Source organism: Carassius carassius, chromosome 4 (assembly GCF_963082965.1).
Source record: "Carassius carassius chromosome 4, fCarCar2.1, whole genome shotgun sequence".
Lineage (NCBI taxonomy): Eukaryota > Metazoa > Chordata > Actinopteri > Cypriniformes > Cyprinidae > Carassius > Carassius carassius.
In genome coordinates, this window is record NC_081758.1 from 5,874,892 (window position 1) to 5,900,496 (window position 25,605).

Genomic DNA, 25,605 nt, shown 5'->3' on the forward strand with positions numbered 1-25,605 from the left:
CAATAAAGCCTCATTCTCTATTCTCCTTTTTTTTATACATCATGACAATATGTGTTGAATAAGAAAGGACACTACTACAAGTTGTCTACAGATCACCACATCAGGACAGATCTGACCAGCTACACCAAAATTGAAAGAATAAAGCCCATCTTAACAATTACGTTATATCTGCTTACATGACGCAAACACACAAAGACAAATCACAGAAGCCTGACATTTCCCATCATCAAACCTGACAGCGCTGAATATAAATACCGTATTTTCCGGACTATAAGTCGCACTTTTTTTTCATAGTTTGGCTGGTCCTGCGACTTGAAAATTAATTTGACATGAACCGAGAGAAATTAACCAAGAGGAAACATTACCGTCTACGAGAGGGCGCTCTATGCTGCTCAGTGCTCCTGTAGGCTACACTTGATATCATATAGCGCCCTCTCGCGGCTGTAGACGGTAATGTTTTCTCTTGGTTCTTGGTTCTAAATAAATACGACATAGTCCAGTGCGACTTATAGATGTTTTTTTCCTTGTCATGACGTATTGTTGGACTGATGCGACTTATACTCAGATGTGACTTATAGTCCGAAAAATACGGTAATTGTTGCTGGCTTGTGCACAGTGAGTTATGTCAAGACAGGAATACAGTTGTGGTCGTTTTCTACTGAAGAATAAAAGCTAAATGTTTTATAGTGCATATAGGACTCACTCTGTGGGCGGAGGCTTGGTCCGGGCCCATACGACGGATCGAAGACGCTTCTTTCCTTGCCAACCTTGTCCTGTTCGCCTGCTGCTTTCAGCGTCGGAAATTCCTCGTGAGAGAAGGGCTGCAGTCGGCTTGAGACCTTTAAACCTGGACAACAAAGCCAAACAAATGTAAAACACGACATCACAACTAACACATCTGATCGTCTTGATTAGAACAAATTGATGATTACCATCTTGATCTACTGCCTTTCCATTGAGCTGTGCCCATTGCTTTGGTCCACCTGTACTTGTGCTCTAGAGGGACATAAACACATTCAACAGTCACCACGATACACTCATCATCCCGACATCAATACAGGGTGAGCACTATGAAGAGATGAATGTGCCGTCTGTACCTCCTGGCTGGTTATTGGCATGGGCTTCTGAAGATTGGAGACAGATTTCTGTAAAGCCAGCGGTGGCTGCGACTCCGGCAGCTGTGCTGATGATGCAACGGAACTACAGGAAAAAACAGACTATTCAGACAGTGATGCCTGCTTGCATCCAGAAATAGAGCTGGGTATTTGGGAACAAAGTAAATTCAAGTACATATTTAAATAACCAGCAAGTTTCACAGGACTTCATACATCACTCAGTTTCAGCTCGTTGATAGAGCACACCATCGCTCTCTGAGAAAACATTAACCTGACTGCAAATCTAAGGTTTTGAGTATGATGACAATCGTTATTTCAGCTGTATGAACTGACCTTCAACATGCAACACATTAAACAGCACAAGAAGTGTCTGTCAGCAGCACATGAGTCTGTTGGAGCATCTTTAAACTAGACCTTAACTACAACTTAAGTTATTTTAAAGCCCTTAATATAAAGAGTCTCATGTTAAGGACAAACTGGATTTTGCACTTTCACCGCAGCAGGTCACTTTGTGTCCTCTGCTATTATTCAGATGCTCTCGTATCAAACTACTCTATACTGATATAGGAAGTATTGCCTCCCAGTAGTAGAGGTGCATAGAGCAGTCCACAGTTACACGTTCCATTTTCGTACGTTCGGCACGTTCTTTTGGGAAAATATGCTTGAAGTTGAAATATTCAATATACCCGATATTAAAAATTTTTACATCATCGTCAAAATCATTCCGATATTATCGCTAATATTCGCTAATATTCGTGTGTGCTTCAGGTGTGCACACAGAGACGATCTATGACAGCACGCAATGCCACGTTGAGATCTTTCCCACAGCCTTGTGCTTGAATAGCTTAAAATCACTTTAAAGTTTAAACAGTGTGCAGCGTGCCGCACAGAAAACTTCAAAGCACAGAGATTTATTGATCTTTATCTACAGATTAAGTATAATAATTGAAACACTGAATCATCTTGGAGAGAGTTTTATCATCTTGACTGTCATAACCAAACGCGACACACAGTTTGAAAGCTGAATCGAGGATGACAGAAAGCCGCAGTGGAGAGAAAAGTGTGGGTAAACTTGTATTTAACAACTTAAATATTCATCTTTACTTCACATTATGGCTTCAGAACACTTGGAATATGGTACACGAATATAGCTACAGACACACCAGCTGTACAAACACACAAAACACTGTATAGCTCATGATCTGTCCTTCAATTCACTTCACACACTCAGATGTTTTAGTGATTGTGATGCAGTGCTGATGGCAAAGCAGCATTGGCTCTGACCTCTTTGGATCGGGTTGATCCTGCTTGTTTGCCCATCCTGTACCGTCTTTGGGCACGATAATCACGTTGGGATCGTTTCCTTTACTCTCAGACTTCAGACTCGGCAGGTGAGCGGGAGGGGGCATGCGCCGGGCAGCGGCCACTTTGCCAAGACTCTGCAAGCCATGTCGTGTAACAACTGCAGGACATGGAGAGAGAGAGGGTGTTAAAACAGTGACATATAAAGGGAAAACATCAGAAACCTTACCTATACTAGCACATTAGTTTTTCTTTTTTTTCTTCTGGATATTAAAGTAAAAAAATTTTTTATAATCAACTGAACTTAAACCTTCAACAATTTAGTTATGTATTAATTTAAACAATAACAGTGCCCTATATAATTTAGTTTTTTAGTGACAATGTGTGTTATAAGATACATTTTTCAGTTTTATGATTTAATATACATTAATCATCAAAACCATGGGTAATTAATGCAATGTAAATCATTTTTATCAAACAACATGCACACATTTTCATGTCATTTCAGATTTACACAGCAGTCCTTCTACATCAATTACATAAACATATGAATAAGTATATGAATTGATGAATGAGTGCTTTAGTCTCACCTGTGGTTTTCTGAGTTTCTATTGACTTCCCTTTGTACTTGTCAAATAGGCTGAGTGATGAATACTTGCTTTTCCCATCCTTGGACTTGGTTATTTGCCCCAAACGATCTGACATTGCGATGTAATGTCATCGAGTATGGAAATTTTTCTGTGCACCTCTTCCTCAGTACCGTCTGCTTCTGTGAAGAAACGCACACAATGGCACAACGGTTAGCAGAAGAACCTATGTCTCTCCAACATATCCTCTGAACTGTGACGAATAATCATTTTAAATCACAGAAATATCATCTTTCCATCCAGGCACAAAGGGATGCGGCTCAGACACATTTAAAATCTGGTCAACAACTTGAACAAAATGGCTCAGATCAACGTGTTGTCACGATACCAAAATTATTGTTTCGATACCGATACCTAGACAAGAATTACTTTTTCGACACTTTTCCTGAAAAGGGAAAATACACTCCCAAATATCATTGCTGTGCTTTATTTTAAAACCGGGACAACATTCTAATCATATAACACACTAATAAATTAACATATGAACAGCATATATGTTAAACATTTGAACAAAATATGAAATATCAAAATATAAAAAATAAATTAGAGCAATGACATTCAAGGTAAAGAAAGAATAAATTTAGCATTATCTCAGTTATCATAAGAAACATAAGAGTAATAAATTTATCTTGATTCTGAACTTTGAATAAAAAAATGAACAGCGATTATATCAAACAATGTTTCTGAACTCAGAAGATTAAATGTCAAAAGATAAATAATATCAATTTAAGCAATGGCATTCAACTTAAAAAAAAAAAAAAAACAAATAAAATTTAGCAGCATTATTCTGTCAGTTGTGCAACCTTTTCTTTCAGAGGAGAAAACTCAGCCAGTGAGCTTTAATGAGCGTCATCTTTTTCTACCGTCGTGTACCGGCGGCCACAGTATCACTAGTGATGCGCGGGTCGGGTTTTTTTTCAACCCGCGGGTCTCGCTTTTATGAAATTATTTGGCCCGGCTCAGCCCGCAAATAAAGTAAAATTTCTTTACCCACCCCGACCCGCGCATCGGGGACATCACGGAAGATACGTTGCTACTTAGACCTTCGTACTGTAACCTTATCAATGAAACTAATAAAATATGAAAATATATATTCCAAATATTTCTTGTTCACTGAAGTTCCTCCCTCCACAGCCGCGCGAGCTCGGCGCTATTAGCAGCGCATGTGCAGCTCGTGAACAGCTCTGTGAACCGTTTCATCCTGTCAAAGAGTTACTCAAGATGTGATGGAGCATGTGATTTGTTAAATGTAGTGAACGAATCCGCCCTTCACTGAACGAGATCGAGAGATCTTCTCATTCATGAAAGAGTTGAATGAACTGATACATCTCGTTTATGAACGAAATGAATGAGTATACAGGGTCAGTGAGCCAAGCATGTAAATCTCGATCAGCAGTCAGCAGATACAAAGCGCAGTTATAGATGCTGTGCAGATACGCTCGTTTTCATATTTAGCATACAGAACATAACTCCACGTTTAATCCCCGATTAATGTGAATATTATATATGAAACCTCATGCTTTGTTCATCTGAACAACTTATTTAAACTATTTAATGTGATTATGCACACATTTTAGTAAAGCCAAATAAGTTCAGTAAAGCCACTAATGCAGCCATCTCGCTGTAGTGCTTTTTTGCTGCTTGCGTGAAGAGAAAAAAACAGATGTCCATAGGGAGGCACTGGAAGCGTGCGTTGCACACACCAACATAAAATACGTCTCTTACAAATCTGGAACGCAGTCATTCTTTGAAGTATTGATACTAATACATTTAGGAATGGTGACGTTTTTCATTTCCGAGAATCGCAATACTTTTGAAGTATCGGTGCACCGTGCAACACTACCTCACTTAGCAAAAAAAGCCACATAGGGATCATCCAGACAGTCATAGACTGGAGATGAAGGTGAAAGGTGAAATCAACAATGACTACGTTTACATGCAGCCAATAACCCGTTTAAAACCAGGAGATTAGCAATAACCCAGTCGTGCACTGCCATGTAAACACCGGCAAAAAACCGGATATGCTCATATCCCGGTTTTTAAAAACCGGGATATTATACCTGGGGTACCCCTTTTCTAACCCGAATATTTGGTCTTGTAAACGCGTTTTGGCATATCACCATCAAAATGTGTGTTCTGCGCATGTTCTATTCGCAAGGAATCTTGGTCTTTTGAGTAGAGACGGTGCATAAAAAAACCCCGTGTGCAGTATAGAGGCACAGTAGTGTCAAGTGCTACTGGTGGATCAGTACCAGCGCCAAAGCGCAAACAAAGACTATCGCTATCTGCCCCAAACTATTCATTATCCGCCTGCTGCTGCTGTTGTTGTTGTTGTCTTTGGATACAGGAAGAAGAATCGGAAATGACGCATATTGCGTCTTGTTGTCCGTACGTCCAGACGCTAACCGTGCGTCGCCGTTTACATCGGGATTGGCAACTGATTACACATTCCATGCATACAGGAGTAACTCTCTCTGCTCACGCATGTAAACGGGTTATCCCGAATGTTTCAGAAACCCGAATAGGGACCTTAACCCGACCATAACCCGAATTTTAACAGCATGTAAACATAGTTATTGATTTGGCTGTACGACTGATGTATCGGTTCAATTTAACTTTACTCCAAATATATAAACTTAATGATAGACAGTGCTGACGGTGATACCGTTGATAAGCAGCAACACTGCCAACTTTCCCACCACAGCACCGAGCCAACCGTTGTTTAGATTTTTTTTTATAGTAATAATTAGGGCTGCACGATTGATCGCATGCGATTGTCATGCGTATCTCTTTAGTAAAGCTGGTTCTGCGATTAGTACTAAATATCCATCACCTGCTTTCAAATGGAGCGGCACTTACGACACAGAGCCGTAGTTTGCTGATAAGCTATGCAATATCGCGTTCATAATCGCAGATGAATCACATTCGGTTATGAATGCAACACTGCATAGCTTGTCAGTGAACTACGGCTCTGTGTAGTAAGGCCATCCTTAAAAATATTCTTGTTTGCCGTAACCCAACCGACCCTGTCAATTTAGGACCTTGTAGTCCGACCGACTTGCTGGTTGTACATTTGCATTAAGACTGACCCATTTTTTTTTACTCTTCAAACAAATAATACAAAAGCTATAAAATTATATTAATTATATTTTAGTATTTTAAATTTATAAATTGCCTAGGCCTAACGTTACATACAAACGAAGGCTACGTTCTTTTTCAAAAAAATGTCATCTATGTTTACACGGATGTCACACTGCCTGTGCTTTCGCTTCGTCTCATATTCTCATTCACTGTCTGAGTCAATGGTTCGTGCTTGGTAATCAGGGCTCCAAACAAAAAAATTGAGTAAGTAGCCATTGGCTCCTATAAGAAAAAAACTTAGGTGCCAAATGATTTTTTTAGGTGCCACAGAATAAAAATGTTTTATGCGTTTTATTTAAATTATTTATTTTACATTTTAACTTTTTAATCATACTGAAGTGTTTATGTGATGACCTGGGAATGAAGGTTCACTTAAAGTGGGAGCTAAATGTCTTTTCCAACTTGAAACATACAGTCATGCGTTGTTTATTACACAAAATCTGTACCAATATCATGGATCATAAGCATCACTTGGCCCCTGAGTATAGTTTGGGGTCCTCCTCAATGCATCCTATAAATGTTGTCATACTCTCTTAAAAATAAAGGTGCTTCATGATACCATGGAAGAACCTTTTTTCCTGTCTAAATGGTTTCATAAAGAACCTTTAACATTTAAAGACAACAACAGATTATGAAAAGGTCAGAAAGAGATTGTTCTTTAAAGAGCCTTTGACTGAATGGTTCTTTGTGGAACCAAAATTGTTTTGTGAAGAACCTTTTAAGCTCCTTTATTTTTAAGAGTGCATGTCTTTCACACTTTCAGTCTGTTTTTCTTAATTAGTCAAATTAAATTTTATAGTAGGAGTTGAATCATGTAGACAACAGGTTAAGTAAAAATATTAAAATTCAATAGCTCATAAATATAGCAAAATGCTCCTCTTTATAGTTATTTTTTCTAGCTGACTGATGAGCTTATGGACACCGAAAGGTTACTGAAGTTAATTTTACGTTGCAATGTTTACAAGCTTTACACGTTTTCCGCAGTTTGAAAGTGTTGTACTGTAGAATCTCTTATAAAATAGCCTACCTTTTGATGTTAATTCATGTTCATTATGTACTCTAGTAGTAAAGAGCAAGGTATGATAGGTTCACATGCTGCTTGAACTGAGGCACTACTCGCGATTGCGCCTGCCGCATTAGGGGCTGTTCACATGTCCAGTCTTTTGCACGCTCAAGTTCGTTATTTCAAATGTAGGCGCGCGGTATGCGTGCGTGCTCATAATGAAAGCGGCGCCCCTGGCGTTTTCCACGAGTTTTTAGGCGCAATATGTCAACGGCCCCTTAAAGAGCACCAAAACTGTATTTATCGTTTGAATTTTGTTATGAATTTGGAATAATTTTAAAGCTGATACTTTGTAAATTAAAAAGTAACAAAGATTTTTGCGATTACTGGTCGGCAAGTGCACTTCAAATAATGAAGTTCATGCATTAACAGAACACAGCATGGACTAAGATCTTGTTAAGAAGAAGCCTTATGATTATAAACGAGAACTGTTAACGATATTGCCAATATCCACACTGATGACATCTTTACCTGTTGTAGTTTGTTCAAGATATGAACGAAATAGACGCCGTTTTTCTGCACTTTCTCTTCAAGTCTCCATCATTTCTCTCTCTCGAGCGTTTATCAGGTGTGTGTCAGCGCTGCTGCGCGGCAGATGAGGACTGTTTAAAACTCTTTTTCCCACTAAAACTTCGATGCGCATTCTCTCAATGCGCGAACATAACAAAAGATGTGAATGCAAAACAATCAGGAAAAAAGGCATTACATGCAATTTTTTAAGAGATAACATACATAGGCCTAGTCGCAAGTGGTGACCTCAGCAAAAACTTCAGTCGCATTTTAATATTTATGGTCGCAAATGCGACCATTTTAGTCGCAGTTTGGAGCCCTGGTAATGATAGCTGTGGCTGCAGAAAACAAAATGTTCACGTTCACTGTTAAGTCATATGGGTTCGGGCACCATAATACATCAAAAAAATTATTAAAACAGCTCGACACTGCTTTAACTTTGCACGAAGTTCTGGAAAAACTGTGCCCATCCCCTCTCCCGTCTAGTCTAAAACCTTGACCATGTCGACTGTCACTTTATGTTCGAAAATCTATTGCACGAATCGATTGGACCAACAACACAAGTTTCGAAAATGAAAATAGGAAATTGATTTTAACAACCCTTTCTCGGAGCGCATCCAGGTTTTTTTTTTTTTGGAGCGCATCCAGTTTTTTTTTTGTAAGGCATCACACAGCAGCTGCAGCTTCGGACACACACGCATAACAGCATATAATACTTCTGCACAGTGTTTCTCCATTTACAACAGAAATGTGAATTCTGCCGGTATTCAGACAGTCTCATGCATTCAGATACAGATTCGGTGTATGCATTCAGATACTAAGTGCCGCTCCATTTGAAAGCAGGTGATGGATATTTAGTACTAATCACAGAACCAGCTTTACTAAGTAAAGCAGCCGATGCAGAACAAACACTACGACTCGCTGCTGGACACACAACACCAGTGACAATGACAGTACAAGAGCTCTCCACACACCTTCAGCCGAAACATTCGTGCTTCAAAAAGGTCGACAAGACATTTTAAAGTACGCACATCAAGTATGCTAAATGGAAGCTCAAACATGCTTAACATGCGACAGCCAATGAGATCAAGGATCAAAAAAGCATGTCTGCTTCCCATATCTGATGAGCTCACTGTATGTGCGGAGATCAATGTTTATAGGTGGATAAGAGTCTACATTAAATCTATTCATATAAAGCAATTGTGTCTCTTCAAAAGATTAAATCACTTCAAGCATATTAAGTTTACAATGTCTTTATGAACTTCATAAAGCATCAACGTTTTGGTTACATGGACTTTCAACTGCGGGATAGAGATTTTCCAGGTTTCATTAAAAATATCTTGATTTGTGTTCTTCAAAAGAAAGTAAGTCAAACTGTTTTGTAACTGCATGAGGGTTAAGTAAATTAATTATAAATTTTGAAGAAACGTGGAGAGAATTTGAGTGTAGATTCACTCTTAAGAGTGTTTTAGCCAATATTATGTTAGTTATACACCCCAAAGAAAGAGAACACAGAAGATGTCAAACAAGTTCACTGTCAATTATTTTGAGTAATTAACAGAGGATGATGCTATCTATGAACTATAAATATATGAATTATAGGGCTGCACGATATTGGGAAAAAAATGACATTGCGATATTTTATTTTTCTGCAATATATATTGCGATATGAAATCTAATCAAATTTTTTCTTACAAACAAAAATGGGGTGAGCACACTTACATTCTCATTTTAAATGATTTAAACATCTACACCATCGTGTCAATTGATTAATATTCGCGAGGGAGAGAGATCAAGACAGCGCTCGTGTTGTTTGAAGACAGTGAGAGTGCAGCCGGGGCTCGCTCGCTCGCTCGATCGATCTCTCTCTCGCGCTCTCTCTCTCTGCCCTGTTAAACTAACCTGACTTAAAAACACCAAACTTTCACTCTATGATGGTTAAGCTGTGCAATTAATCCGCGAATCACATTCGTCAAGGCCCGGGGGCAGCTGGCCCATACAGTTAATGAATAACGGATCAACTACGACAGCCTACATCGCACATCCTGCGATGTGACTATCGTGGATTCGTACATCGCGATATCGATGCTTAAACGACACATCGTGCAGCCCTAATGAATTATACAGAATTACATGTAAATCAGGAATCAGAAATAGTTCACCCCAAAAATGTGCTAAAAACATGCTCACCCTGAGGCCAATCAATATGTAGATAAGTTTGTTTCTTCATCAGATTTGGAGAAATATATCACTTCACTGCATTTTATCACTTGCTCACCAGTGAATCCTCTGCAGTGAATGGGTGCTGTCAGAATGAGTCCAAACAGTTGATAAAACATTACAATTATCCACCAGTAGTCCACACCACTCCAGTCCATCAATGAACACATTGTGAAGCCAAAAGCTGCGTGTTTGTCAGAAACAAATTCAATAAGATGTTTTTAGCCCTATTCGCACAGGATTAGTATTACCTGGCGACCTCCAGTCATTTGTAATAATTGTGGAGGTTGTCTGTGATCTTAATCCCGTGCGAATCGGCCATGTCTTTAATTTGTAAAGTAAAAATTCCCTTGCAAAAGACCAACCATATTTCACCGAACACCGAGGTGCTGTGATAATATTAGTCCCGTGCGAATAGCCATCTCTGTGATTTGGCAGGTAGTATATCATTTTTCGAGGTTTTTGTTCCCTGTGCACCTTTTTATCCATCTTCCGCGAAGAATGGAGCTGCGTTGTAGTGTTTGATAGTATTTTGGGTGCTGTCATATTGCTACACCATACAATTTGCAGAAAGAGAAAGCTGAAAAGGTTTTGAGGTAAATGTGTCACAAATAAATCAAGCATAAAGCTTGAGATATGATTTTAACCTGGTGGAATGTAAATGACATAGCACAAGAAACTATATTAATTAATTTCTTTGTTTTTTAATCCATCTAGACCATAGAACGGGACTCTGGAAGCCTTGACATACAGGTATCTGGGAGATAAATCAGTAAACTACAGTAAAATCACAGGCTTTGCTTATCCCGTTTGATAACACAACACAAAAATTCAGATTTGGGGGGAGGGGGGTAGTAATTTCAAAATTACACAAAGTCCCAAGATTATACTAATCCCGTGCGCATAAGGCTTTTGACCGCAAATAAATGCTTCTGATGCCAAAATACCAGTCCGCAATCCATAATAATGCTTTATCCACTGTCAAACTTTATCCACTTGTCCTCTCACATCAAAATCTACCCATATATTTGTTTAAAGCTGTTTTGGACTTCTAAACTGTTCTTGATCTGTGCAGATTTCTCTCCTGATTCAGACCAGATGACTTGTTCATTGGAGGAAGCATTATTACGGATTACAGATTTGTATTTTAGCTGGAAGCAGCCGTTTGAAGTTGAAAATGTCTCGACGGATTCGTTTTTTTGTTTTGTTTTTACAAACATGCAGTTTACTTCACAAGATGTTAATTGATGGACTGAACTCAATAACTCAATGAGATGTTTGGACTCTCATTCTGACGGCACCCATTCAATGCAGAGGATCCATTGATGAGCAAATGATGTAAAATAACATTTCTCCAAATCTGATGAAGAAACAAACTCATCTTTATATTGGATGGCCTAAGGGGGAAGACATTTTCTGCAAATTTTCATTTTGGGGCCAACTATACATTTAATAAAACAGCGTCTTTAACAAGATACATTTTTAATATGCATAATCACATGCAATTAACACTGAACTAAATCCTATCCCTTTACTATGCTCATGTTGTTAATATTACTCAGTACTTGTTTGAAAAATTGTAATAAAAACACCTTAAAATGATCCTTTACATTTCCACAGTGATGCACTGCTCACACACTTATGAAGAACCATCATCAGTGCCAAGCTGAGAAATACTCACACATTAAAAGTAAGATCTTAAACCTGATTATTAGAACATGAATGTGATTTATTAGAGCAACATAATATGAAACATACTGATGCCATGCCAAATGAAACTATCAAATCTGTCAACGATACCTGGTTAAAGCGAGTATTTAATATATAAATTGTTTTTACTGAGAGTAAACACTTACTATTTCTAACATTAAATATCTTAATTCAAAAACGAACTCGAGGCTAATATAGTCTGTGAGCGTACAGTTAGCATGAAATGTAAACAGAAGCTCTTCAGCCTGGTTATTGAAGAAACCGATCATTTCATACACATGAAATCAACACGATCACACACTACAGGCTGTAAATATGAGCATGACCGCTGACTAATATCCAAATGTAATATATTGTTCGACATTTTCACAGATATTTATCTGGGTGCTTTAACGATGCTACTCGAGATTAGCCTCTAGCCGCTTCTGCTGTATAAACTCCACAAGAACCGAGAAACGAGCTTCAAACCCCAGAAGTGCGGGTGTTTAATTAACCTCGGCTGGTATAATGAGTAAATCAATGCGTTAATGAGGGGTTTGTGTGGACTTGTTGATGTGTGAGGTGATTAAAAATGGCTGCTGCCCAGAACAAAGCGACACAAACACTGAGACATCCTGCGACAAACCGGCCCCAATCCCGCGAAGAGCCGCACACCGCGCACCAATAACTCACCGATTGAACGTATGACTGGTGCTTCAGGTCACATATATCGATATATTTCCACCGGATAGAGAAACTCAGCAGGATGGATGGAGATTTCTCTCTGTTTTTCTCTGTTCGCTTGTTGTCAATTTCCCGGCCTGAGAAAGAAGCTGCTGCTACTGCCGCCCAGAGCGGATATGACGTCACTGTTGTGCCACAGCGCCACCTGCAGGTCCACAGAATGAATGATGGACAGAGTCGCACAGATTCAGCTGCGGAATAATTGACACAAAGAGGGATCATACAAACTGCATGTTTTGTTGTTGTTGTTGTTGTTTTAGTACTTCTCCGAATAAGCTATTTTACTTGGCAGATGTTTACATGGCCTATAGTCCTCCTGACAAAATATCAACACATGACACAGTTTACAAATGCTTGATTCTTATGATCATTTTCTGTTTTTGTTTTATCCTAATTGTTCATTATGCCCTTATTTGTAATTTTTCCAGCATCTTCTGCCATCTTTGCGCACTGAGGATGAATGATGGACTCAAGCACAACTATTATATGAAAACATCTGCTGATGCTCAAGGAAGGAAACACAACATATTAAGAGCCAGGGGTGTAAACTTTTTGAAATGGGTGATCAGGGTAAATTATATTTGTTTTGTCTTCTGGGAAACATGTAAGTATTCTGTGTAGCTTGTTAAGGGCAGTACTAAAAAAAGATCTAAACTTACATATCTTCATTTAGGGGGAGACAATTGGTTGTAACAATTTTAGTTTGAGCCTCAGTAACTCAGTGGCTGTTTCAGAATCAGAAAGAATCAGAAAGAGCTTTATTGCCAAGTATGCTTGCGCATACAAGGAATTTGTTTTAGTGACATAAGCTTCCAGTAAACAGAGACAACAACACACAGACAAAAAAAAAAAAAAAAAATTACAGGAGAATTACAAATTGGCAAATAAATAAGTGTATAAAAAAATTTGAGATATCTAGCATGTTTGTGCTAGATATCTCAAATTTTGATACATGGTAGCCACATATCTATACTATAATCAGAGCTCACTTGGATGTGTACTGTACAATCACAGACATGTCAGTTAATGTCAAATACAAAGAGTTCTGTTGTTACAATCTTCCCCACTACGGGTGAGTCATAACACTAGCTGGGTATAGATATAACAATGAGAGGTAATTTGCTGAAATAACACCCACACTGTTCATTTGTTGCATAAACATCATTGAAGAACAAATAAAAAACAGTTTTGACCTACAAAAAAAAACAAAAAAAACATTGCATCTATTAGAACTTTAGAAATTGCCGCATGTTTGTGTGAGTGTGTAAGTGTGCACTTACACCACAAAGAGCCCATCTGAGGTGGGAGGGAGGGGGCTCTGGAGGAGGAACCGAAGGAAATGCAGGACAAGGAACCAGGGGAGAAGATGGATGTAGAGACCAAGGTGGAGCTGACATTGGGAGGAGCCAGGAGCAGGAGGAGCCAGGTGGAGATTCAGAGAACCGTCAGGACTGAGGCCCATGGTGGAGTCGAGTAAGGGATGAGCCCATGGTGGAGAAGGCCTTGATGACACCATGGGGATGAGTGATGGAGATGGAACCGCTGGATATGGAGACCCAGGTGGTGCTGAGCAGATGGAGAGCCAGGGTGACACCAGAGGTCCAAAGGGCCGAGGCGGAGCTGATAGCTCATGAGAACGAGGTGGAGACAGGGACCCAAAAGACCACGGCAGAGCTGGAGTGACTGAGTACAGTGGTGGAGGTGGAGGGAAGGAACCAGAGGAATGGAGGGACAAGGCAAAGCTGAAGGAGTGGAATCCTTTAGTGGATGAAGGTCGACAAGTGACCAAGGCAGAGCTGGAGAGATGAGGGAACCCGGTGGAGACGAGGGAGCAAGGAACCAAGGCGAAGGCATTAGACAGTTTACAAACTCATTTTTAGATTATTACAGTTACTAATTCTACTATAATGCTATAGTATTTATTGTTATTGTTATTAAGTCTGAGGAAATAATTTACTGTAAGGCTAGAGGAAAGCAGGTAACCATGTTCATTAAATTCATTGGGAATACCTTTTCTCAAATAAAATGATCTCAATACAAAAGAAACAACAACCCTATTGCTGAAATGCAACAATTAGTTGTAGGTACAAAATCATGTAAATGTCTAAATATACATTAGCAGCCAAGCTACAGTGTTTTTCATTGGGCTTTGGCCAATATTATTGTTACATTCCTTAGAACGTTTGTTGAGTATAATTTGAATGCAGACACATTGCAAATTTTTTAGCGAGTGTATTTGTGTCTATACTTGTTTTGGAGTGAACGGAGGAAACATGCAGATCCATATGCAAGGCTTTTATTCAGAGACACGGTCATGAAACAGACTAGGGTCAGACATCAACACCGGTATAGCACAGGCAAGAGAAAGAGTGATCCAGAGACAGGCGTGATCAGTTGACGGCAAATGTAATCCTGATGGCAAAGCAAACAGGGAATCCACAAACAGGAAATAGTCCAGGCGGGATGGAAACACAGTCCGAAACAGCAAGGCAAAGAGTAAATCCAAGACAGGCTATAAACTTCAGGGCAGGAAGAGATCAGACAAGATGAGATAACAGGCAAGGATCACAGGCACAGGAAAACAGACTATGAACAAGGTTAAACTAGAATCAGGAACAGGGCTGTAGCTGGGGTTTGTGGGGCCCTAGTGCTGGTTGTACCAGTGGGCCCTGTTTGAAACATAGACAGTAAAATAAATGGACACAGTGACCCCGTTGGATTCGACAGAGACAAATGAAGTCAATTAGAAGCACGCACTTCCTGGGGGTCGAGCGAACTGCGCAGACTCAAACTGAGCTTGAGGACGTAGATGTCACGTGAGCAACCTGTTTGACAATTGTAAGTCTTCTAATCGCTGTGCCACGAGAAATCTGAATCACCCACCGAATCTTGCAGGCTAGTGATGCGCGGGTCGGCTTTTTTTCCAACCTGCGGGTGTCATGTTGCCTGAACTTTGTTTCCCTGGGTGTCCACTAGTGGGCTCACTTCCCCTTAGGCACCTCACCATAGGCACTACAATTCCCACTAGCCTTGTCTCATCATCACAGTAATTGCACTCCTGTTAATTGCACCAGGTGCCTTCATTTAATAGTCATTAGCCTCCCTATAATTACCAGTCTTTTCCTGTTGTCTGTATGACGTCCTTGCATTACGTGTCTTTACGTTTCCTGCCAAACCCAGTCTTCTCGTCTCCCGAGTTCCTCGCTTTCCGAGTTCCTGTTCCCTTCCTGTCCCTTCCATGTTTGTTTATTTGGTTTATTTCTGGTTTTTACCTCAGCTTGTTTGGATTACGTTTTGGATTACACTAATAAACATACCTGCTCTTGGATCTCTCTCTCCCTGTGTTTTACTGGGTCATGAACGTAACAGAAAGACTCCATCACCCCTAAGATCCAGCGGTATGTTTTTTGATGTTTCCTCCCCAGCTACCAAGCGGGATTAAAGGAATGGTTTTGAGGGAACCCGCCTGGTCGTATTTCGTGGGACCAGGGGAGGGCGCAGAGGAGTTAGTGGTTGAGAGGAGGTCCAGCATCGCTCTCCACCATGACCCCCCTTCAACCCTGGGCTCGTGTGGGACAGATCGGAGCCGCCGTCTCACCATGGCGGACGGAGAGGGGAGAGGAAGCGCACGTCTGCTGAGCCAGTGCCACTGCACAAGATGGCCGCCAGCCCAGCGCCACTGCCCAGGATGGTCGCAAGTCCAGTGCCTCTGCACAAGATGGCCGCCAATCCAGCTCCACTGCACAAGATGGCCGCCAGCCCAGCGCCACGAGGCAAGATGGAAGCCAGCCCAGCACCACAGCACAAGGTGGTCGCCAGCCCAGCCCCGCTGCGCTGAATGGCCGCCGGCCCAGCGCCACTGCCCAGGATGGCCGCAAGTCCAGTGCCTCTGCACAAGATGGCCGCCAATCCAGCTCCACTGCACAAGATGGCCGCCAGCCCAGCGCCACGAGGCAAGATGGAAGCCAGCCCAGCACCACAGCACAAGGTGGTCGCCAGCCCAGCACCACGATGCAAGATGGCCGCCAGCCCGGCGTCACGACGCAAGATGGCCGCCAGCCCAGCGCCACAGCACAGGATGGCCGCTAGCCCAGCGCCACTGCCCAGGATGGCCGCTGGCCCAGAGTAATGGCACAAGATGGCTGCTTGTCCAGCGCCTCTGCACAGAATGACAGCCACAGTTGACCCTCCAGAGTCGAGTCAGGTTCCCGTTGACCCTCCAGAGTCAGGGCTAATCACCGTTGACCCTCCAGAGTCAGGACTAGTCACCATTGACCTTCCAGAGTCAGGGCTAATCACCGTTGACCCTCCAGAGTCAGGACTAGTCACCGTTGACCCTCCAGAGTCAGGGCTAGTCACAGTTGACACTCCGGAGTCAAGCCAAGTTACCGGTGAAATTCATGGACAAAGGCAAGTCACTAGGGGTGCTCCGATCACGATCGGCCGATCGTTAATGCGCATCTCGTCAGTAAAGCCGGTTCTCTAATCAGCGGTTAATTCCATCAGGTGCGTGATTTCACATAGAGCAGCTGTTACTACACAGAGCCATTGTTAACTGAGAAGATGCACCAATAAACGCTGAAAATGAACGTGGATTTGCGCATCTTCTCAGTTAACAATGGCTCTGTGTAGTAACAGCTGCTCTATGTGAAATCAAGCACCTGATGGAATTAACCGCTGATTAGAGAACCGGCTTTACTGACGAGATGCGCATAACGATCGGCCGATCGTGATCGGAGCACCCCAACAAGTCACCAATGATCTTCATGGGCAAAGTCCAGTCACCAATACTCTTCATGAACAAAGTCAATTCACCATTGATCTTCATGGGCAAGATCAAGTCACCAGTGTTCTTCATGGGCAAGGTCAAGTCACCGACTATCTTCATGGGCAGAGGCATGTCACCATTGATCTTCATGAACAAATGCAAGTCACCAATGATCTTCATGAACAAAGGGAAGTCACCATTGATCTTCATGAACAAATGCAAGTCACCAATGATCTTCATGAACAAATGCAAGTCACCAATGATCTTAATGAGCAGAGTCAGGCCACCAATGATCTTCATGAGCAGAGTCAAACCACCAATGATCTTCATGAGCAGAGTCAAGTCAGCATTGATCTTCTGGAATCCAGTCTAAACACCATGGGATTACCAGAGTCTCTCCACATCTCGGCTGAACTACTAGAGCCTCTCCTCATCTCGGCTGAACTACCAGAGTTTCTCCTCGCCTCTGCGGAACTTCCAGAGCCTCGTCACGTCTCAGCCGAACTCTCTGAGCGCTCGACTGATCCTGTAGTGGCCACGGAGGCTACCCTTAACTTGTTCATGTTCTCTGTTTCAGACTTGCCTAACCAGACTTGCTCTCCTGTTAATTCGATCCCACTGTGGTGGTCGTCTGCGCCGCCCTGGTGGGCTTCTGTCTCGACCACACGGATGTGGTGGTCTTCTGCTCTGCCCTGGTGGGCTTCTGTCTCGACCACACGGAGATGGTGGTCGTCTGCGCCGCCCTGGTGGGCTTCTGTCTCGACCACATGGATGTGGTTGTTTTCTGCTCCGCCCTGGGGGGCTTCTGTCTCGACCACACGGATGTGGTGGTCTTCTGCTCCGCCCTGAGGGGCTTCGGTCTCGACCGCACGGATGTGGTGGTCTTCTGCGCCGCCCTGGTGGGCTTCTGTCTCGACCACACGGATGTGGTGGTCTTCTCCGCCGCCCTGGTGGGCCTCTGTCTAGACCACACGGATGTGGTGGTCTTCTGCTCCGCCCTGGTGGGCTTCACGTTATGTCCTTCCTGGACTTGTGTTTGTTGTTTTGTTTTCGATTTTTTTTGTCTCTGTTTCCCCATTTTACCTGACCCTCCGTCCCTCCCCCTGGTCCTCCGCTGCTCCACCTCCCTCCTGGTCTCTTTGTGTCTTTGGTTTCTTCTTGGGTTCGGGTGGAGCATCTGGTAGCTGCTATGTAGAGGAGGGGGTAATGTCACGCTGCCTGATCTTTGTTTCCTTGGGTGTCCACTAGTGAGCTCACTTCCCCTTAGGCACCTCACCATAGGCACTACAATTCCCACTAGCCTTGTCCCTTCATCACAGTAATTGCACTCCTGTTAATTGCACCAGGTGCCTTCATTTAATAGTCATTAGCCTCCCTATAATTACCAGTGTTTTCCTGTTGTCTGTATGGAGTCCTTGACTTACGTGTCTTTACGTTTCCTGCCAAACCCAGTCTTCTCGTCTCCCGAGTTCCTCACTTTCCGAGTTCCTGTTCCCTTCCTGTCCCTTCCGTGTTTGTTTATTTGGTTTATTTCTGCTTTTTACCTCAGCTTGTTTGGATTACGTTTTGGATTACCCTAATAAACATACCTGCTCTTGGATCTCTCTCTCCCTGTGTTTTACTGGGTCACGAACGTAACAGCGGGTCCTGCTTTTCTGAAATAATTTGGCCCGCTCCAGCCCGCCCCGCTAATAAAGTACAATTTCTTGACCCGCCCGACAACCCCCCCCCCCCCCCCCCCCCCCCGCGCGCGCATTGGGGACATCACGGAATTTACGTTGTTGCATAGACCATCGTATTGTGACTTTATCAAAGAACCTAATAAAACATGAAAATATATATTCCAAATATTTAATATAGGCTATAGGGAATTACACTAGTGATGGTTCGTACGTGAACGAATATTTTATGTGAACGAATCGTTCTTGTTCACCGAATCCATATTTCTCGTTCACTGAAGTTCCTCCTTCCACAGCAGCGCGCGAGCTCGGCACTATTAGCAGCTCGTGAACAGCTCAGTGTACTGTTTCATCCTGTCAAAGAGTTACTCAAGATGTGACAGAGCATGTGATTTGTTGAATGTAGTGAATGAATACAATCTTCAGGTAGGTGAACAAGTTGAATGAACTAATACATCTCATTCGAGAACGAAATGAATGAGAGTATACAAGGTCAGTCAGCCAAGCATGTAAATCTCAATCAGCAATCAGCAGATACAAAGCGCAGTTATAGGTGCACTTACGCTTGTTTTCATATTTAGCATACCGAACATAACTCCACGTTTGATCCCCGATTTATTAATGTGATTATATAATACATGAACTGTCTGACCAAACAATTAAAATGTTTAATTATGCAAGAAAACCTTGTGCTTTGTTCATCGGAACAACTTATTTAGACTATTTATTTAATGCGATCATACTGTAACGTAAAGTTGAGATGTTGCTCGGAAAGAGAAGGAGAGTCGAGAAAGAAAATGCATGAGGGATGACGTCGTAACTTTCCCGAGTTTAATAAAAGTACTTAAACATCACACACTCATCCGCCTACATGGGGAGTCGAGTGAGAAAAAAAAAGAAAAGAAGTGTACAAACATCTAACTCCGGTCACAAATGAAAATATCAACCTCAGAGATCGGTAGAGAGGGTAACTCTTCTTCCCACCTGTCCGTTCTACCTCAGACACACTCTACGCACATGCGCAGTAGTTCTTTTCAGATTACCATAAAAGTGACCGTTACAATACACACACTTTAATAAAGCCAAATCAGTTTTTGTCACAAGTAAATACGTACGTTGACTTAAGACATAACAAAAGACACTCTTTTTCGCCACCTGCTGTGGCGTATTTGTGTAATATGAAGAAATGGTCACTGAACAAATCAGTGAACGAATCTGAACGAATCATTTTGGTTAACGAACTGAAAATAAACAAATCTCTTGAAAGAATCTAAATTTCCACCACTAAATTCCACGCAACATAAATGGATTTTAAAAAAAATTGTTTTTAGTGACCCGCCCCAACCTGCCCCGCAAATAAAGTGCCAATTTCTTAACCCGCCCCGACCCGACCCGCGACGACCCGTGCATCACTATTGAAGACGTTGTTGAATAATTTGGTCCCGTTGCTTTTATGGACTCTCTATGGGCTTCTCCCTTGACTTCATGCCTCCACATCCCCCCGATTGCCTCATAGACCGTAAAAGATTGCCTGCAAGCTTCTCCTACTGTCCATATGGTAATTTCTCTACTGTGCGACAGAGAGTCGCAGGTTATGATGCAATCGTTAGCCTATTTTTACAAAAACTGCTTCTACGGGGCGACACCTGCGACCCACCACCGGTCTCGAGTCCCACAGAGGAGATGGAAGGATATAAAACTGGAGCGACGACAGTGAAGGTTGAGAGAGGACCAGGCCTGGGCTTTGTTTTATGTTTTGGCTTTTATTTGTGCGCATCAGTCGTCCGCGAGGGGCTGATGCGCTGTTTTGTGTTTATTTTGTATTTTAAGTTTCATTTTGATTGTCCGCCGGTTCCCGCCTCCTTCTTCCGGATGTATATGAAGGTTTTATTATTACAATAAGATACAAGGTAATGGGGCCTTTTATAAATTTTCTTGTTTCTTTAGAAATAATGAATGTACAAATGGAGTCTTTAAACGACTCAGATGTAAAGTTATTTGCTGTCAAAGTGACGCCAAAATGAATGGGAGTCAATGGAATGCTAACAGCAGGTGGGGGTCCGCTAGCCAATGGCGGCGCCCAGGGATGCTTCAATAAAATATGAAACCCTGCCCCCCTGGTTTGAAATAGTTTCAACTGTATGTTCATTCTGTTTATTTATTTGTACTATTAACACAAATGTTTAAGTTTTTTCAAGTTTGTAGGTGTCCAGGTACAGAAACGGAATAATCAAATGTAAAATAGCACTGCATAGTCTTCACTGTAAAAATTAAATATACAGTCAAACAAAAATTTATTCAGACACCTTCAACATTTCTCACATTATCACAGTTTATTTGCTATAGTTTAGAAAATGTTAATAAATTAAGACAATAACTCAAGAGTTAAACCATGTCAGAACAAATTCATTTTGATAATTTCAGATAACTTTAATAGAAAAGTATGTAATGGATTACAGTCAACCAAAAATTCAGACAACTGTTAGTATGACAATATTTACACAACTATCAATACTTTGTTGACCAATTTCAAAGCAATGTTTAATTTTGTACAGTCTGTGGTTTAAAAAAGGTTGCATTAGCAATTAAAGAAAAAACACTAAAGCAAAACATAGTCTGGTCAAAGTGTCTGAATAATTTTTGGTCCCAAATTTTTCTACATTTTACTTTACTGACAATTTACTTTATTTTGCTATACTCACTTACATAAATGAACTATAGTGTCCTGCACCCACTAGTAAAAAAAAAAAAAAAATTAATATATATATATATATATATATATATATAAATATAAAATTATATCTGCTGTCTAAATAATTTTTTGTTTGACTGTGGATTAATTCTTCTTAAAACTAAGTAACTCAGTCAAGAGCAGTGAGTGATTTTCCTTCTTTCATTTTCTTGGAATAACATTAAGGACACCGACAGCAGCTAGTAGTTAAATTAGGCGAGGTCACTTTAAGAGAATGCATCCATTATAATGATACACATCCGATTGTGATGTGCACAGGTGCTGAATCATGCTCTTTCACATCTTTTCTGTTTGAATGTTTAAACTGCGATTTGTATTTGTTCGTTCAGGTGCATGAGGATGCGGAGGAGAGCTCGGTTCTCTACGTGCACACCGAACATGACGCGAGAGTACTCAGATGAGTTATTTTGCATCTTGTGTTTGACTGCTTTAAACCTTTCTGAATGTTTAAATTGGCACGGCTTAAAAACATGTGCAAATGATAAGCTTTTGTGACAATGCGTAGCAGTGGCCCATCAACTGTCCTGAGCGTCTTTTTAGGCTGGCCTCAGCCCGTCGGTTGAGATCGCCGGGGAGCCCCCACTCGGCCATGGGCCCCTATAATCTTCACTACCTTTCACCCCACTAGCGACGGCCTTTCTCAGGAACCAGGAACGGCTCCCTAAAGTAGCTATCACTAGATGAGCAATAAATACTAAACAATACTCAGTGATTTGAAAAGGATCTGAGTGGGTGTTATATAGTGTGTGTAACTGGCTACAGGTGAGCCTATGAATAGTGAAATGGCACATGGGAAATGTAGTCCAAGGTAACATTAAACAGTCTGTGTAGTGTGACAGTCAATATAATGGAAGGGCGACCTGTGGTTGCAACTGGTCAGAAGTCCACGGACCGCAGTCGTGACAAAACTCTTCATCTAGGGATTGAGGATGCTTATTCTGGTCAATATTTTCACGACTCTGTTTAAGCAGGTGATTTTATTTTCTTATTGCATTTTAATATGTAAATTGATTGGAACAAATTTTTACTTCGTAAGCATTGTTGTTATGTTAATTTTGATAAAAAATTTGTGGAGGACTTTGATGGACTGCCATTTAGAATAACCTATAGTGAAAAAAAAAAGATTTTTTATAAAACCAAGGCAACCAACATCTGGCCTTTTATGTGTGTCTAACCCCAACCCAGCACACTTTCTCTTTCTCTCACAGTGTTTTACAGATTATTGTAACACACAAAGAATCTTTTACAATGCTACAGTGGGCGATTGTTTACATTCCTCATCTGAGATAGATGAGTGTAATGCTCAAATGCAGGTTTTGAATGGGACACATGTTTTGCCTTAAAGGTTTAATTCAGCCAAAAATTATTATGATTATGATTATCATTAATAACTCACCCTCACGTCGTTCCAAACCCGTAAGACCTCCGTTCATCTTCGGAACACAGTTTAAGATATTTTAGATTTAGTCCGAGAGCTTTCTGTCCCTCCATTGAAAATGTATGTACGGTCTACTGATACCGATAAACAGATACTTAGTCCCGATCTGATACTTCTATAGTACAGAATAAAGAATAAAATAAAAGAATAAAGAAGAGCGAAGAAAACAGATCCAGGATGTTCAATATATTAAATTTTGAAATATATTCAAATAGAAAACAGCTATTTTAAATAGGCAAGTAAAAATATTTCAAAATGTCACTGTTTTGCTGTACTTTGGATCAAATAAATGCAGGCTTGGTGAACAGAAGAGACTTATTTAAACAACATTAACAAGCTTACTGTTCAAAAAATTCTGACTGGTAGTATAGACAACTTTAATTTTTCTCTAATTTCTAGCTTTTAATTGGCTTAGAAATCTATAACTGCTGGACGATAACAAAAAATAATGATTTGTTTATATACTACAAACACTGTTTATCACATAATAAGGCAGAATAGTTTATATATCTTAATAAATGCATTGTTCATATACGTTATTTACAGTGTTGGGAAGGTTACTTTGGAAATGTAATAGGTTACAGATTACAAGTTACCCTGTTTAAAATGTAATAGTAGTGTAACTTTTTCAATTACTTTATTAAAGTAATGTAACTAATTACTTTTGAGTACTTTTTGATTACTTTTCTAAATTTGTGAAAATTAAAGAATAATAAATAAAAGCATATACATCAACTTAAATACAGTTATCTAATAAGAATGTGACGTATTCTGTGTAATAAACTCCTGAAACATTGGTGTTTTTTTAAACTGCTGTCTCTGTATATGATGATAGTTTTCTCAAAATAAGTAAAATGCACATGAAGTGACACAAAGCAGTTCTAGAAATTATGTTTATGTGCTCATGTACTCCTATATTGAGATGGCAGAAGTTGAAAACACTGCGAGCTTCAGTAGGCCTATATATGTGTAGTAAATGAAACCATGTCTTTGCCATTAATTTACAGGAGGGGCGGACTGGGAAAAAAATTCAGACTGGAAAATTCAAACTCATACAAACAAATTCATGGACAAAACTATTTTTTGTATGGACCTGACATAAAAAAGGTTTAAATCTTTAATTTGGGGACATGCAAAATAATTAAAAGTTCTCTCCTGAACTGCTCCTTCACTTCTATTTTTCTCTTCAGTCTCTTTATTTTGCTCTGTTATCCATCTCTCTCATGACTTTAATACTCAAGATTGAACAAAACTATACTTTACAATACAATACTCTACAATACTACAATATCTTTATAGAAAAATCCTAATACTGTACACGAGTCATGTTTTTCCCTTACAAAAAAATTACCATGCTTTTATTAGCCTATATAAAAGTAAAATAACCTTGTTTTTTCAAGTGGATTTGTATTTATTTTTAAATAAATACATTTGTAAAATAATTTTACATTTTTGGTTATCACAGTTAAACAATAGTAACCATTTTCTCTGGATTTATAGTTAAATATTAAAATGTTAATTTTCGTAAGGGTTGTGTTGTTGTCTGTCGTAGCTCCCCCTAAACCTATAAAAAAAATCGGAATTTTTTTTCAGCTAAATTACTACTGTATCATTACAACAGATAATAATGATGTCCTTTATATAGTATTTTGAGTGATGACTGATGAGCAACGTGCTGCTGCTTGATTAAATAAATAAAAAAACAAAGACAAAAAAGCATCTTTACAGATGAAACTGACCTGAAACCCTGAACAGAAGTTCTGCTTCTCTGCTCCAGCAGTCCACTCTATTCTCTCTCTCTCTCTCTCTCTCTCTCTCTCTCTCTCTCTCTCTGTCTCTCTCTCTCTCTCTCTCTCTCGCATTGATTACTCGGAGTCTGATCCAAACCGTTTGGCGGAGGCGCGGAGAGCGCGCGAGTCACAACTAACACTTCATGACTTGTTAAAGATTTAATTATCAAATGGCGGATTCGCAAATGATTGCTTTAGTACATTCGGCAGGCAATTATACAATAATGATATTAAATATTGGGGCAAAATCGGCTGCCAGGCCACCGGGTATTGTCCCGGTTCTCCCGGTGTCCAGTCCGCGCCTGATTTCCACAGACACTATATTGCATTTTTGGGGCTTTATATTCACAGACACTAGTCGATGTCATGTTTTGATTCAAGTGTACTGACCTACTTTTGATTTAGTCATCCAAAATGTGGCATATTCCGTCCGCGTTAGGCATTTCGTTTTTATGACTGGATTCTACGAACCAAACTGTGTTTCCGCATCCCGGACATTATTAGGGCGGTATGTCTCAGAATAGTCAGTGCAATGTGGGAAAGAAATCAGTTAAATCTGTACGTGGATGTGGGTAAATATTCAAATGTAATCCCCTTTGTAATCGTAAAAAATTTCATAAGTAACTGTAATTTAATTACTCATTTTTTCTTAGTAACTGTAACTAATTACAGTTACAAAAATTTTGTAATTAAATTACGTAACGCCGTTACATGTAACTAGTTACTCCCCAACACTGGTTATTTATC

At 40.5% G+C, this 25,605-nt stretch overlaps 1 protein-coding gene across 1 annotated transcript in view; it reads right to left on the minus strand.

Moving 5' to 3' along the window:
• Nucleotides 1–12,580, minus strand: part of prrc2b (proline-rich coiled-coil 2B) — a 45,765-nt gene extending 33,185 nt beyond the window's left edge. The window contains exons 1-6 of the mRNA XM_059545480.1: nucleotides 12,381–12,580; nucleotides 3,008–3,186; nucleotides 2,400–2,577; nucleotides 1,098–1,200; nucleotides 933–996; nucleotides 704–847 (exon numbers count right to left, since the gene is read on the minus strand). Of these exons, the coding sequence (XP_059401463.1) occupies nucleotides 704–847; nucleotides 933–996; nucleotides 1,098–1,200; nucleotides 2,400–2,577; nucleotides 3,008–3,122 (604 nt within the window). The 5' untranslated portion in view covers nucleotides 3,123–3,186; nucleotides 12,381–12,580. The remainder of the gene's footprint in view (nucleotides 1–703; nucleotides 848–932; nucleotides 997–1,097; nucleotides 1,201–2,399; nucleotides 2,578–3,007; nucleotides 3,187–12,380) is intronic.
• Between the last annotated feature and the right edge of the window lie 13,025 nt (nucleotides 12,581–25,605).